Source organism: Chenopodium album, chromosome 14 (assembly GCF_948465745.1).
Source record: "Chenopodium album chromosome 14, dcCheAlbu1.1, whole genome shotgun sequence".
In the NCBI taxonomy this organism is placed as follows: domain Eukaryota; kingdom Viridiplantae; phylum Streptophyta; class Magnoliopsida; order Caryophyllales; family Amaranthaceae; genus Chenopodium; species Chenopodium album.
Window position 1 is genome coordinate 48,512,547 of NC_137847.1, and position 13,920 is coordinate 48,526,466.

The window sequence follows — 13,920 nt, forward strand, 5'->3', positions numbered from 1 at the left end:
TTCTTTCTTTTTTCTTGATTTTTTTTGGTTTTTTTGTTAAGTTAATTGTGATTTTCGGGTGGTTGTGGGTGTGGTTTTTGGGTGGTTGGTTTTAGGTGCGTGGGTTCAGGTGGTTGTTAAGCCGGATTGTTTGGTTTTGGGTGTGTAGGTTCGGGTGGTTGCAGATCTGGGTTAGGTTGGGTGGGTGAAGGTGGTGGTGGGTTTAGGATTGTAGGTTGGGTGGGTTAAGGTGGTGGTGGGTTTAGGGTTAGGATCTATGTTCAAGTGGTTGCAGATCTGGGTTAGGAATGGGGTCAGATCGTGGGTTAACGTGGATTAAGGTGGTGGGGGCTAGTAGCAGTGGTGGGGTTGTGGGGAGTAAGTAGTGGTTTTTTGGTTGTGGTGGTGGCAGTATTGGTGGTGGGGCGACTTTTTTTTTTTTTTTTGCAGCGATTTCCGACGGAAATTCCGTCGAAAATTTCCTACGGATTTGTATCCGTCAGAAGTTTCAGACGGACTTTTTCAGTGCCGGAAAATCGCTTTCGACAGAAAATTTCGTCGAAAAAGGCCGTTTTTCCTACCAATGCTTTTCCGACGGAATTCCGACGAAACCCTGATTTCCGACGGAAAACAGGGTGTTTCCGACAAAAATTTTTAGTCGGAAATCACCTGTTTTCTAGTAGTGTCCCCACCTCCCAATACACCATATCTAACATAATTAACATAAATTATAAGAAAAAAAATATTGTTAATATTTTACACTCTTTTAGTTATAATATTAATGTATTATAATTATTATATCTACTATTTTATTTTACATAATTTTTTTTTATAAATAGTATAAAAATGTATAAGTAGGTGTGAGGTGGGGACGGATGAGGCGGGTATGAAGTGGGGTGGGTGGGGCGGGGATGGGGATGGGGCGGGTACAATGTAAAATCTACCCCCGCCCCATCACCCATGGTGGGTATGATTTTTATCCCCATCCTCGCCCCACCACCTGCCAAAGACCCATCCCCACCCAACTGGGACAGGTCTCCTACTTGACCCGCCCCACTGACATCCCTATGCATAATGAGCAAAAAAATCCAATTTAAACATGTCTTTCAATCTTAAAAATTTGTGAGCGTTGAAGTCTAGCAAGGAAACATTTTGTCATAATATTACCTCCGCATAGCTCCACTACATGTATTTGTGTATTTGTAAAATCTATTAAATATTATTAAAATAAAATGTCAATTGCTGACATTATCAATGTACACATGTTACTCTCATAATATATTTTTTTCCACCTAAATGCAAAGATGATGTCGTCTTTTTTTTCTTTTTTTTTTTTAATTTTTTGTGGAGCAACCATATATATTTAACAATTTTGAAATTTGAATATTAGAATCTTCTACATTACAACTTCAAACTATCAATTTATCCTAAAAAATAAAACAATTGTAAATAGCACACTAATAAATGAACTTCTACATTGAAATATGTATTAGGCAATGTTGAATAGCAGAACAAGTATTATATCATAATTTTGATGAAAATCTAAAATTTGAAAAATTACAGATAATTTTGTACAAGGGTATCATTCTTATTTATATTTAATTTATCTAATCCATTTTTTAAAATGTACAATTTATATATAAAAATAGATTTTATTTAAATTGTGCATCGCACGAAGTCTAACCTAGCTAATTTGCACCTAATTAAGAAACGTCATTGCTTCTCGTCAAAAAAAAAAAAAAGGAAACGTCATTGCAAAATCGTGAGGGTCAATGTATGATTAGGGTCCTCCTCACCAGTTAAAAAATAAATAAATAAATAAAACATACATATATGTCTAATAACTTGAATACTTTTTTTTTTTTTTATAAGCTAGAGTTGGATTTGCACATTTACCAAGATACAATTTTGACCCTCAATATCTTTAATTATAGGTTAGTAAAATTACGAAAAAATTAATTTATAAGAATAGGCATTATGACAAATCCAACAACATATTATATGATTATATTTATAATATTATATATTGATAAAAAAAATTAAGTCAATGATGAGTAATGACACATGAATAGTGGAAAATCCCAACTCTAACTTATAAAAAAACTGAAGGGACTATTATTCGCCTAACTGTGAATCTGGACTCAAACAATATTTACTTTTACACTAAATTGATAAATATTATCGCAACTAATCAAAACCTTCATAGTGTTGTATGAAAATGGTAAAATATAAGATAATTTTTGTTCATAGCAAAATATCAAAGTAGTTCTTCTATTTATTAATATACATATAATCGGTTGTACAACATAATATGCTCCAATTTAATAAAATGTGGGTGATTGGTCTCTCTTGATTTCAATTGTAGGAGCATGAAATTACGATTATCAATCAAAGGGCATACTTCTTCAACCTCTCAGTGATCCTTGCGACTCCATGGCTTGTTGCATCCTCCCTAATCTACACAAACACTATCATTAAATTATAATAATTAAATCACATATTTTACTAATCTACAATAACACAATAATTAAAATAATCACTAATTAACAAGAACTAAGAGCATGTGTATGATTTTTTTATTTTTTTTATTTTGGTGAAGAGAGCATGTGTATGATTAGTCACAAGTTCGAATTCTCCCTTCCCCATTCAGAATAATCAAAAGTTGGGATTACAGTAAGAAAACGGACCATTCGGAATAATCAAAAGTCACGATTAATGTAAGAAGACGGGTTGGGATCAACCATATATCTTGTACCTTGGCATGGATGCTGTGAAAAACAGTGATCCCAACAACGGAATAACTAGCATTGACGATCTCAGCAAGTTCTTCATTAAGAATTCGAATGGCTTCCGTAAAAACAAATTGACATTCCAAACCAGTTACCAAAATCACTTCTATAGCATTTTTCTCTTTTTCATGTACCTCAATTTGGACCGGCGATTTTAAGGAATAACTTCTTTTCTTAGTGTTATTGCTGCTACTACTACTACAATTATTCCCATTAACAGCAAGCAAACTCTCCTTCTTTCGCTTCAAATTCGACACGTTCTCTTCTAAGTTCTTAATGTATTTCGTCGCTTCATCGAGTTGATCCGACAATGTTAAGGTCACCTGGGAAGAAAAATAAAAACCACATTAGTCACCTTTGTTTTGTGGAATTTGTTATATACACCCGGGTATACCGTACACCCATATGTATTTTGTTCTCATTTTGATGATTTTTTTCATTTAATCATCAAATGAAGAGCAAAACTAATCTTGACTTAGTTGGGTGTACGGTACACCCGAGAGTATATAACAATCTCTCTTGTTTTGTACGTTAGATAAAACTATTTTTGTCCGAAATTAGTTTTGTCATTGTGGATTGAGACTTGAGAGTGAAATTTAAACAAGTAGCGTGCATAATACTTCTTTTATTTTTATTTAATTGACATCTTTCTTATATACACTTGTTAACGCTACTAAAATCACAGAAGCTACTCAAAATCACATTGAGACGATTTAAACAAAATCTCACTTGACTATATTTTATCGTAACTATAAATCACAGAAAGTAGTCAAAGTATAGTTTGTGATTATGTAAAAGTCAAATGGTATCAACTAAAAAAACCGAAGGTAGTATACAACAATAAATTCAATAATTGTTAACTTGACATAAATTAATTAATTAAAAAAAAAAAAAAAAAAAGGATTGGGTGTTGTAAATGAAAATGTTTCTGGAAAATTAAAACTAAAAAACCTCAAGTCCGATCCATTTCTAGACAATACTAACACGTACGGAAACATGAAAACCTCACATCACAAAAGTTTCCGTTCTTCCTAATAACACTCCGTACTAGTCTAGTCGAAGCATAAAATTACTGAGTAGAGAAAACGAACCTTAGAAGAAGAGGCACCATGATGAACAAGGGAGTTGAGTTGGGACTGAAGGCATTTCATGTGGTTTCTTCTGTTTTTCTCAATGGTTTTTCTATCTATTTTTGTAGTGGGAGTGGTAGGCTTTGATGATGATTTGGCGTCCATGATTGTTCTTGAGTGCTAATTGATTTGGGATATGTGCCCTAATTTCTTGTGCATGTACCAATTCAATTTTAGTTATCCGATCCCAACCAATAATAGCTATTTGATGAGTGCAAGAAAAGGACTGGACATAGTGAAAGCACAAATGTGGAGCAATATTATTGATTGTAGATAGAGGCAAAGAATTAGAGAAAGCAAAAAGTTTAAAAAGGATTGGTAGGGCTAACCATAAATAGATATTAGCACAATTTTATCGATATTATAGCTAGGGTCCCTTAGCTTTGTTGATGACATTAGACTAGACCGAACTTAAACAACATTGAGGGATCAGGGATGTGATACCTTGACGAGTTCAACTATTCAGCTTGTAAAGGTTTGGAATTAGTTAGCATAGGTTTGGATTGTAAGTTTGTAACATAAAATCATAGTTCAATAATGTTATGACACTCAAATCGGAAACACGCTCTTACCTTATGGCAGCAACATTATAGAAATCTTAGGGGGCATTTTGTTCACAAAGTGGTTTGAGTTTGGAATCAGGAATGAGATTAAGGTGACATCAAATTGGAACTTGATACTTATTACCATGTGTTTGGCTCAATTTTGGAATGAAATCTTTTATTGTTCACTCCTTTTATTTGATACCTAAGGGAATGGAATGAGCCAAACCCACCCCTTTTCAAGGTTTCTAAACCTCATACCACATGAGTTTAAAGTTTCAATTTAAAATTCATACTTTTGATAACCAAACATATGGTATAAATTTTAGTCATTCTAAACTCATACCTCATACCTATATTCCACGAACCAAACACCTCTTTTATTGTGGTAGCAAAGGGTTTACACAAGTGCAACAAGCACAAGATCATAGAGATTTTGTATTGAATGGAGAAGGTGCACTCTTGCTTAGTGGTACAAAGAGTGTGAGTTTGATTATGGTCAAATCTTGAATAAGTTGAGTGACATTTGGCCGCACTTCATGATAAATTAGGCATCAAAAACATTTATGACCCTAAATCGAAACAACCAAGCCCTTACCGCCTTACGCTAGAGCGAGGTGATACTGTTTGGAGGTTAGTTGAACACCAATCATAATATATATTACGTTTTTAAGATAGCAAATTAAATGAAAATTCATTGGTCGATTTTTTATTTATTATTTTGTTAGTCAAACTTTTTAAAAATAATCATTTTAATAAGTTTGATTAATAAAAAAAATGGAAATTTTGTGAAAAACTACCTATTATAGTCCAGAATTTGCGAGAAATTACCTATTAAAAAAAATGTTGTAATTGACTGCCTAATTTTTGAAAAATGTTGTAATTTACTACCTTAGGCCGGAATATGAAGTTTGACCAAAATTGTCCGACGTTGAATTGGACACGTTGATTTGGGAAAGAAAGGGGTCATTAAGTGTCACGTAATGGTCACATGACCAAGTCAACACCGGAGAATTTTGGTATAATTTCATATTCCGAGCTAAGGTAGTAAATTACAACATTTTTCAAAAATTAGGTAGTTAATTACAACATTTTTTTAATAGGTAGTTTCTCGCAAATTCTGGACTATAATAGGTAGTTTTTCACAAAATTTCCAAAAAAAATTAAACAAAAATCAACCTATAAAAAAAATAAATAGTCATTTTAAGGATGAATACGGTAGAAACATTTCAAATTAAAAGTTCTTTGTCGAGTAAGTTCCACATGAAGACACTTTTGTATAAACAGGCCCGTTGGCTAGGTGAAGTTATGTTTGTAACTAAAAAGTCACCCCCGCCTCCCTCTTCTCTCTCCTCTCTCTCTAGGGTTTTTATTTTTCTTAGCCGTTTAGGCCGTAAATAGTTTAATTTTTTCGGAAATTAAACTATTTTCGACCCTTTTTCTTTGATTTAATTCGCTTATTTGTTATTTGTTTTGTTTTCTTCTCTCCGTTTGTAAGAGTCTGCCCCAATTTTTTTGAGTTTCTCAATTTTCAGGGATTTTGATTCTCATCTATGGATGAGAATTTTATTTTTTGGGTTTTAATAATAATTGAGAAGGTGATTTATATTCATATGGGTTTAGGGTTCGTCATCAACTCTATGATTAAAACAGTAGCACAGATTGCGAAGGTCTATACTTGAAAAGATGCAAAGACATCAAAAATCACTACTCGCGTCAAGTTTGAAGCGGTGGAGTGTGAGCTATACCCGATATGCAAATTAGCTATGATTTTGATTGTAAAAGTTATGTCATTTACTCTAGACTGTGGTTTACAAATCTTTATTATTATTGTAGATGACATATGGCTATTTATTAATGATAATATTCTTCTTCTTGTATAAAAAAAAAAAAAAAAAAAAAAAAAAAAAAAAAAAAAAGTTATATGCTAGTAAATTTCTAAAAAAAATAAAAAAAAAAATTGGTTTCTTATATCTTTCTCAAAAAATAAAAAAAAAAAGAAAAAAAAAACTCACATGAAATTGTAGGTGATGATTGAGCAAATATCCTTATAAGCTAATTGATATTTTCAATGTCACCGATTAGATATTTTCAACTCACACTTTATATCAAATCGTTGCATATAATAAGAAATAGAGATAGTTTTAAATTTTAATTTAAAATGTTTTCTTTTTTCTACGATTACCAAAATCTACTCGTAATCGTTACAGTTTGCATACATCAATCGACTAAAATGAAGAGACAAACTAATTATTTTTAAGGGCAATAAGGCACTAACATTTTCTCCTCCTTTCTAAAATTCTATCGAATATCTATATATGGAGTACTCCCTCTGTCATTTTTTATTTGCATCAGTTTAACCGGCACATTTGTCGAGACCCAACTTTGACCATTATTATCTTTAATTGTCTATTAGTAAAAATTATAACAAAATTATATTATGAAACTATACATTATGACTAATCTAATGATATATTATATAATAACATTTATTTATTTTATAGAGGTGAAAAAATTAAGTCGACCATAATATGTGAATAGTGCAAAAATCAAAGTAATGCATTTAAAAAAAACGGAGGAGTATTACTTTTTTCATCTAACCAATTAAAAATCTTAAATAACCTTGTTACATTTCTTTCTTTCTTTTCTTTTTTTTTTTTTTGATAAAATACTTTGTACTTTTATTTAATATTTAAAAAATTAGAAAAGAAGATACTTCAATCATAGAACAAGAAAAACGTACTATTAGGTATGGATTGAGAATGCCTCATAGTTGTTGTTAGAGGACCAACTCAACCAAAATTTTAAGCTGATGGTTGAGGTTTAGGAATATATTTTATACTCTATCACTCCCCCTCACATGAAAGGCCACAGGCCCACCCATACCTGGCGCGAATTAATTCCACTTTGAAGGAGGGGTGGATGAGATTCGAACCCGTGACCTCTATGTCATGTTGGCTCCGATACCATGTTAGAGGACCAACTCAACCAAAAGTTTAAGCTGATGATTGAGGCCCAGGAATATGTTTTATACTCTATCAATTGTGTTAGATTAAAGAGCATACGAATGTCATGACTCATGAACAATCCAAATATGGCCTATGGAGGAGTGGAATTCGGTTTCACTTATAAGCCTAAAAGTTATTCTATAGAAAAAAATCAATTCTTGATAGTAGATATAATTGTTCAAACTTAAAGTACGTAATACATTTTTCTTTCTTTAATGTAAGACAACTCGCATGTAAACAACAATAAAGCTCATCAAATTGTTATGGCTCTTTCTTCAATGTAGAACAACTCACATGTAAACAACAAAAAGCTTCGTCAAATTGTTATGGTGAACATGCTAATGGGATCCTATTCGGAAAAACGTTTGTGTTGTTCTAAATGATCCACGTTTCCAAGCATTTACTTATGTTGTAAGAGTATTAATAATTTTTTCGTAAATCTTACTTTAATATTTTTATTATTTTTTTAATCAAGTCTTACTTTAAATAATTGATCAAATACAAAGCATATGATTGTAATTGCAGGCAACAGAAAATATAAGAATAATGGTACTCTTCTTTAACAAACTTTCTTTAAGTGGGTTGTGGGTATTCTTAGAACTTTATTTCGACATGTCTTGGATCTTGGAAGTTGGAACCCACTATCATTGGCTTGTTTATCTGTTCTATAAAGCCCTAATAATACCACGTCGTCGAGACCCAAATTGTTGTTGGTATCAAACGCATCTAACGCTATGTTGGAGGAACTATTTGCCTAACTCTTAAATATATTTGTAACACCTCGAGCCTAAACAAAATAGGGTGAGGTATATTATCACGAAATGCACATCAAGGAGCAATAACTGTCTTCACAAAATAGGAGGAACTATTTTCCTGTAACTCTTAAAGTTGTTATGACGAATTTTGTCCTCGTTCATGCATACCCTGAGAAAACTTCCCCAGAGGGTCACCCATCATAAGACAATCCAGTCAATCACGCTTAACTGAGAAGTATTTTAGAATATGAGCTTTCTAAAAAGAATATGCATTTTGTTAGTATGAGTAGTATATCAAACTCTCTTAAAATAATCATGAGAAACTTTACATACACTCCCACTTGAGAACGGCAACGCCCTTGTTGCGCGTGGAATCCTGAGGACCCAATAGTACGCCTAATGGCCTTTAGGTAGCCAAAGTGTTACATCCAATCTGGATACGGCCAAATAGCCCCAAAATTCTCCCCGCTAGGCGATTACTATAGGATTACTTATTTACAATCAGCACGCGATCACAGGGTTGCACTAATGCCATTTGTAACACTCTGACCCTAAACAAATTAGGGTGAGGCCTATTGTCACGAAATGCAAATCAAGGGCCAATAACTGTCCTAAAAGACCAACACAAGTTCATCCGTCGCATTTTATCCTGACTCATGCATATCTTGGGAAGACTTCCCAGGAGGTCCTCCATCCTAAGACCAATCCTAGCCAAACACGCTTAGCATACGAGCTCCCTAAAAGGAATATGCATCTTGATATTATGAGTAGTATATCAAACTCATTTGAAGCAATCATAAAGAATATTGGCTTAAATACCTTTTTACTACGAAATAGTACTTTTTTGTTTCTCTACTTCCTCTATTTTTTTTTTTAAATGTATCATCTTGATCGGCACATTTTCCAAAACATAACTTTGACCATAATATCTTTAGTTGTTTATTAGTAAAAATTGTAACAAAAATATATTAAAGTAAACATTGCGATGAATCTAATGATATACTTTCTCTGTTTTTTAATACTTGCAAGTTACAACACACCTTTTATCATGCTTTTTGAGGAGGTAATTAGACTAGGTAAAATAATGAATTAAGCTATAAAATTTAGACCTAGCAACTTATCCCTTTGGTCTTATTAATGATATAATTTTGTGAATTAATTTATCCATATACCTAATTTAATATATCCCTCAAAATGCATGGCAAAAGGGTTGTGTTGCAAATAAATAAAAACGTAAAAAGTATTATATAATAACATTTATTTATTTTATAATAGGTAAAAAAAAATGATATGTGAATACTGAATAGTGCAAAAATAAGACTGGTGCATTTAAAAAAAACGAAAGAAATACTTTTTATGATCCATAGTGAAAAAATGAACTATCAATTGTCCAATTTGATACAAGTCTTAAATACGGAGTATTAAACATTGAAAAACTTTTGTATACACCCGTTTTATACTAATATTAGTGTAGATCGAGCAGTATAAGGATAACTTTTAGCTAATTTTAGGGTAACTTTTTGTCTTTTTTTGGATAACTTTAAACATAATACAATTTTTATATAAATAGAGAACAAGAAATATTTTATAAAGGTAATTTAATTACATTCAATTACTAATAATTAATTTTATTCATTTAAAATGTAATTCTATACTAATAAAGTGTGGATAATTTTTATTTGTATTGGGTTACTTTTATGCATATTGGAGTAATTTTTATTCATTTCAGGGGTAACTTTTAATCACTTTAGTCTATCTTTATAGTGGATGTACAATAATTATTGTACACCCGATTTTTTTAAAAGTTTATGATAAGCAATTAAGAAATGGATCGGATGGTAATATAATATAATATAATATCTTATCCATGTTAGGATAATATCATTGACTCCATCCAAAAAAATTTCTATTACGCCTCTAGTGTTCAAGGGGGGAATAGGTGGCAGCAATATTAAGTAGATATCTGTTAATTCACTTCACCCGCTTTAAATAAATGGACGAAAATCCAAATCAAATAGATAAAAAGATGGTAACGGATAAAGCAGGTGATAGCTTGGATCGGACATGGATGATACTTTAATGCACCCACTAACCATCCACACACCGTTAAACATATATTAAATTTTTTTATATAAGAAATTTAATAATAAGATATGAAATATGCAAGAAAATAACTTTTTTTCTTTTTCTTTTTTTTTTTTTTTTTTTTTTGCAAATTAATTTTTCAAACAATATGTTGTTATTGTTTCCTTTTTTATTAATAAAAAAAAATTATTGTATAAATAACCGAACATTAGAGTTTATATGAGTTTTTTTTTTTTCCACTTTAATACTCATCCATTAATCATCCGCTCTATGGCCTCTATCTGTTTCATCTGCAAATGATGGACTGACAGATATGTATGAAGGATTAAGTGGGTGATGGATGGATGTGGATGGAGTGATTAGAATAATGGATGAATGCAGGTAAAACTCTACCCAATTTGAATCCGATCTTTTGACATCTCTAATCCGATCAAAGCTCTGTTTTATCTAAACTTAATTTTCTAAAATAAGATAAAATAAATGGACCTTGAATTTGAATAGGATTTGAATTGAATTTAGACTACAAATCTAAATTCAAAATTTTTTTTATCTAACTTGGGTTCAACCTCTTGACTAAAAATTAAGAATTGCACTAATTTAGGGGGCGTTTGGTTCAAACAATGGTATGGGTTTGGAATGAGGAATGAAACCTGGGTGGTATGGGGTTGGAACTTGATACTTGATTTCATGTGTTTGGTTGTTATCTAGGAATGATAGTTTTCCTTTTAATTTTAAACCTAAAGGTATGGGTATGAGCCATACCCACCTTCCCCCTTGGGTTTCAAAAACCCATACCTTGGGGGTTTGAGGTATTGGGTTTGAAAAATGAAATTTCAAGAAACAAACACAAGGTATGGGTTTTGGTCATTCCAAACCCATACCTTATACCTAATATGCTTGAACCAAACACCCCCTTATATTAGTAGGGATCTTTATTTTTTAAAACTTTTATACACAAGTTTGCTTTTATTAATTCATAACCTACTTCACCCCTCATTTACTTGACTCAACTAGTTCACCCTTCTCTGTGAAATCAACCCTCACCGCGAATGTGTTAAAAGTAAAAACAAAGGAAGTTCTCATCTTCTTCAAGCCATGTCGCCATGACCTACATCTCTCCGCCTCCTCTCTTCTCTTCCTCGCCCATCATGCCACCACTATCAACGAAACCTAATCATACAACTCATTTTCACACCACTCTTGCCATCTCAAATATCAAGAACTATGTCCCTATTACCTTCAAAGTGGAGAAAGCTAATACTCCTGTCCTCATGGAAATTCTCTTCAAGATCACTGCAACAACGTAACAGGTTATTGATCCCAATCACGTCATCCCTCCCTCCAACAAAGAAAAGGCCAAAGATGGGGTTACGCACTACACTAGTACCCTGTATTTTCTGAAACCTCCAGAACACAAGGTGATCACGCCAAAATTTATGTTTTTATTTACTACCTCCGTTTCATATTTTTTGCAACTTTGGGTATTATTTGTGAGATGTAAAATATTTAGAAGTTGCAAAAAATATGAAACGGATATAGTAGCCCATTACTATCAGCCAACTAAATATGTGATTGCAAATTTACTGGACAAAAGTAGTCAGCAAAAGTGATCAGCTACCAAAAGGCCAATCATTAATCAGCATGACCTTTGCAAAATAAGGATCATCACTCATTAGTAAGACATTAACCCTACCATGGCTTCCATGACATCTACTGTTTTGGTAAAACACATACAGTAAAAAAATGACCAAAATCTTCCAGCTACTAATTATTAAAAGGTGTTTCCCAACAAGAAGGAAAAAAAGAGGGTATAATCCCTTGATCCCAAAATTATTAACATATATCACCACATACAGCAATCGGAAAATGAACTACTAGTGAGCCTGTTTGTAATATGTCCGCAAATATATCACACCATTCGAATGTCAAAAGATAAAATCACACCACTCAAAACAGAATATTGTTGAGACAATATGGCAAAACGTAAACAAATCGACAGTGGTTTCTAGACACAGCCCAACCCCACCCCCTTTCCAAATGGAGAGTTGAAGCTCTCAAATTCCAGATGCACTATGCATCTACGCCCATAGAGGTGATCACAATTTTCACAAATAGAGGGGGCATTCACGAGAAGATGTTTGTTCTTTGCCATGCTGAAAATAAAAATCAGACGACTTACCTACATGCTCCACCTTCCTATAGTTACGAATCCACATTGCAGAAGCTCCATAGAATTGAAGATAGTCAAGGCAATAAAAGCAGCATATGATGCCAGACATGTAAGGCATGCAGGGACAGGACGACCATTAATTATAGAAAACTTCTAGCAACCCTTCTTGGTTCTGTTAATTCATAAAAAATAACATGAATATAATCAACGTTAACCAAGCAGCTCTAATTAAATCTGTTAATTCATATAAATAAAATGTACATGCTCTATCTTCATGAAAAAGATGCACACTGCAAGCAATTGCACACTGAGGCTACGATGTGCCAGATTGTAGAGCAAATTATGGCCACATCTATGTCTATTTAGACAATGTTAGAAGAAGTGCTTCACATCAGGTTATGACAGCACAAACAACAATATTATAGGACAACTGGACCAGCACAAATTGCTCTGTGCTCAGGCATGTCAGCAATGCTCAACAAAGGCTAGCAGAATAGGGCAATATCAAAGCATATCAGACGCCAATAAAAATAAAACTAAAGCTTTACAGGAAATCCATAGCATTATTGTTCAGGACAGCAAGCAACACCATACATTTAATCACTTGAAAATTGCTAAAGCCTTGTATATATGAGATTACACCACCTACAGATAATTAGATACTCCTCATCAAGACAGGCTCTAAAAGATGGATTTTAGTAATCCACTAGTCCGAAAAAATGCGAGGCGCCTAGAAGAGGACCAGCGATGCATTTACAAATCAAAAGTAAAATGCTCAGCAGATGTCAACAAATCTATAGCAGGTGATACCCAAGACATGGAGAATAACTTTATTCTACATCCAACCCTTTGTGTCTTCCTACAAACCCAATTGTAATATGTCAAAACTCTCTCTCACACGCGCACACACATACCAACAAAACAATTAGGCAGGCAATTAGCCATGCGTCTAATCACCACCTCAGTAATGAACTGGATTTTGGCCAGAAAGTAACAAAAGATGATGATGAATTGGATTGATAGTATGAGAATTACAGAAAAGGTTATAATATTCAAGCTTACAAAACACTTAATTTTCTCCCATATACAACTAAAATAAAATGAAACACTCCTTAATATTTCCATGCCTTCCTTACACAGATCTCTTCTATATATAGAACTAACTAGAACTAACTATTTGCTTTCTCTCCAAGCTAAACAAATTATGCTAAGTTACCAATAACACCCCCCACCCCCCCCCCCCCCCCCCCCCCCCTCTCTTCTCTTCTAAAAACAAACAGTTAACACTCATTCAATGAAGGATCATGCCCAATAAAGCACAAATCAAGACCTTATATGTATAAGAACTAACAATGGAAGAACTTGCAAAAGAATTTTAGGGCCACCCATCCTTTTTTTAAGATCACACCTGAGTGAACTTGGTGGACAGAGCAAAGTCCAGTAATGTCTGCAGGAGGAACAG

At 33.0% G+C, this 13,920-nt stretch overlaps 1 protein-coding gene across 4 annotated transcripts; it reads right to left on the bottom strand.

Annotated features, from left to right (window-relative positions):
- Positions 1 to 2,117: 2,117 nt before the first annotated feature.
- Positions 2,118 to 4,075, bottom strand: LOC145579405 (transcription factor bHLH162-like). Of its 4 annotated transcripts, none has more exons than XM_081636653.1 (3): positions 3,860 to 4,075; positions 2,735 to 3,091; positions 2,118 to 2,431 (listed from the first exon to the last, which is right to left on the bottom strand). In XM_081636653.1, the coding sequence occupies exons 1-3, from the start codon at positions 4,001 to 4,003 to the stop codon at positions 2,393 to 2,395; spliced, it is 540 nt and encodes a 179-aa protein (XP_081492779.1). In that variant the 5' UTR covers positions 4,004 to 4,075; the 3' UTR covers positions 2,118 to 2,392. The 4 variants fall into 4 exon arrangements, with proteins under 4 accessions (XP_081492779.1, XP_081492778.1, XP_081492777.1 ...); XM_081636652.1 differs by having other exon boundaries at positions 2,118 to 2,447; XM_081636651.1 differs by having other exon boundaries at positions 2,129 to 2,436; positions 3,860 to 4,070.
- Between the last annotated feature and the right edge of the window lie 9,845 nt (positions 4,076 to 13,920).

Excerpts from the sequence above, each read along its gene's own strand:
- LOC145579405 (XM_081636651.1), bottom strand. The coding sequence starts at position 4,003 with ATGGACGCCAAATCATCATCAAAGCCTACCACTCCCACTACAAAAATA. Across the intron at positions 3,092-3,859 it reads ATGGTGCCTCTTCTTCTAAG|GTGACCTTAACATTGTCGGA; the intron begins GTTCGTTTTCTC and ends TTTTCTTCCCAG. Across the intron at positions 2,437-2,734 it reads TTCACAGCATCCATGCCAAG|ATTAGGGAGGATGCAACAAG; the intron begins GTACAAGATATA and ends GTGTTTGTGTAG.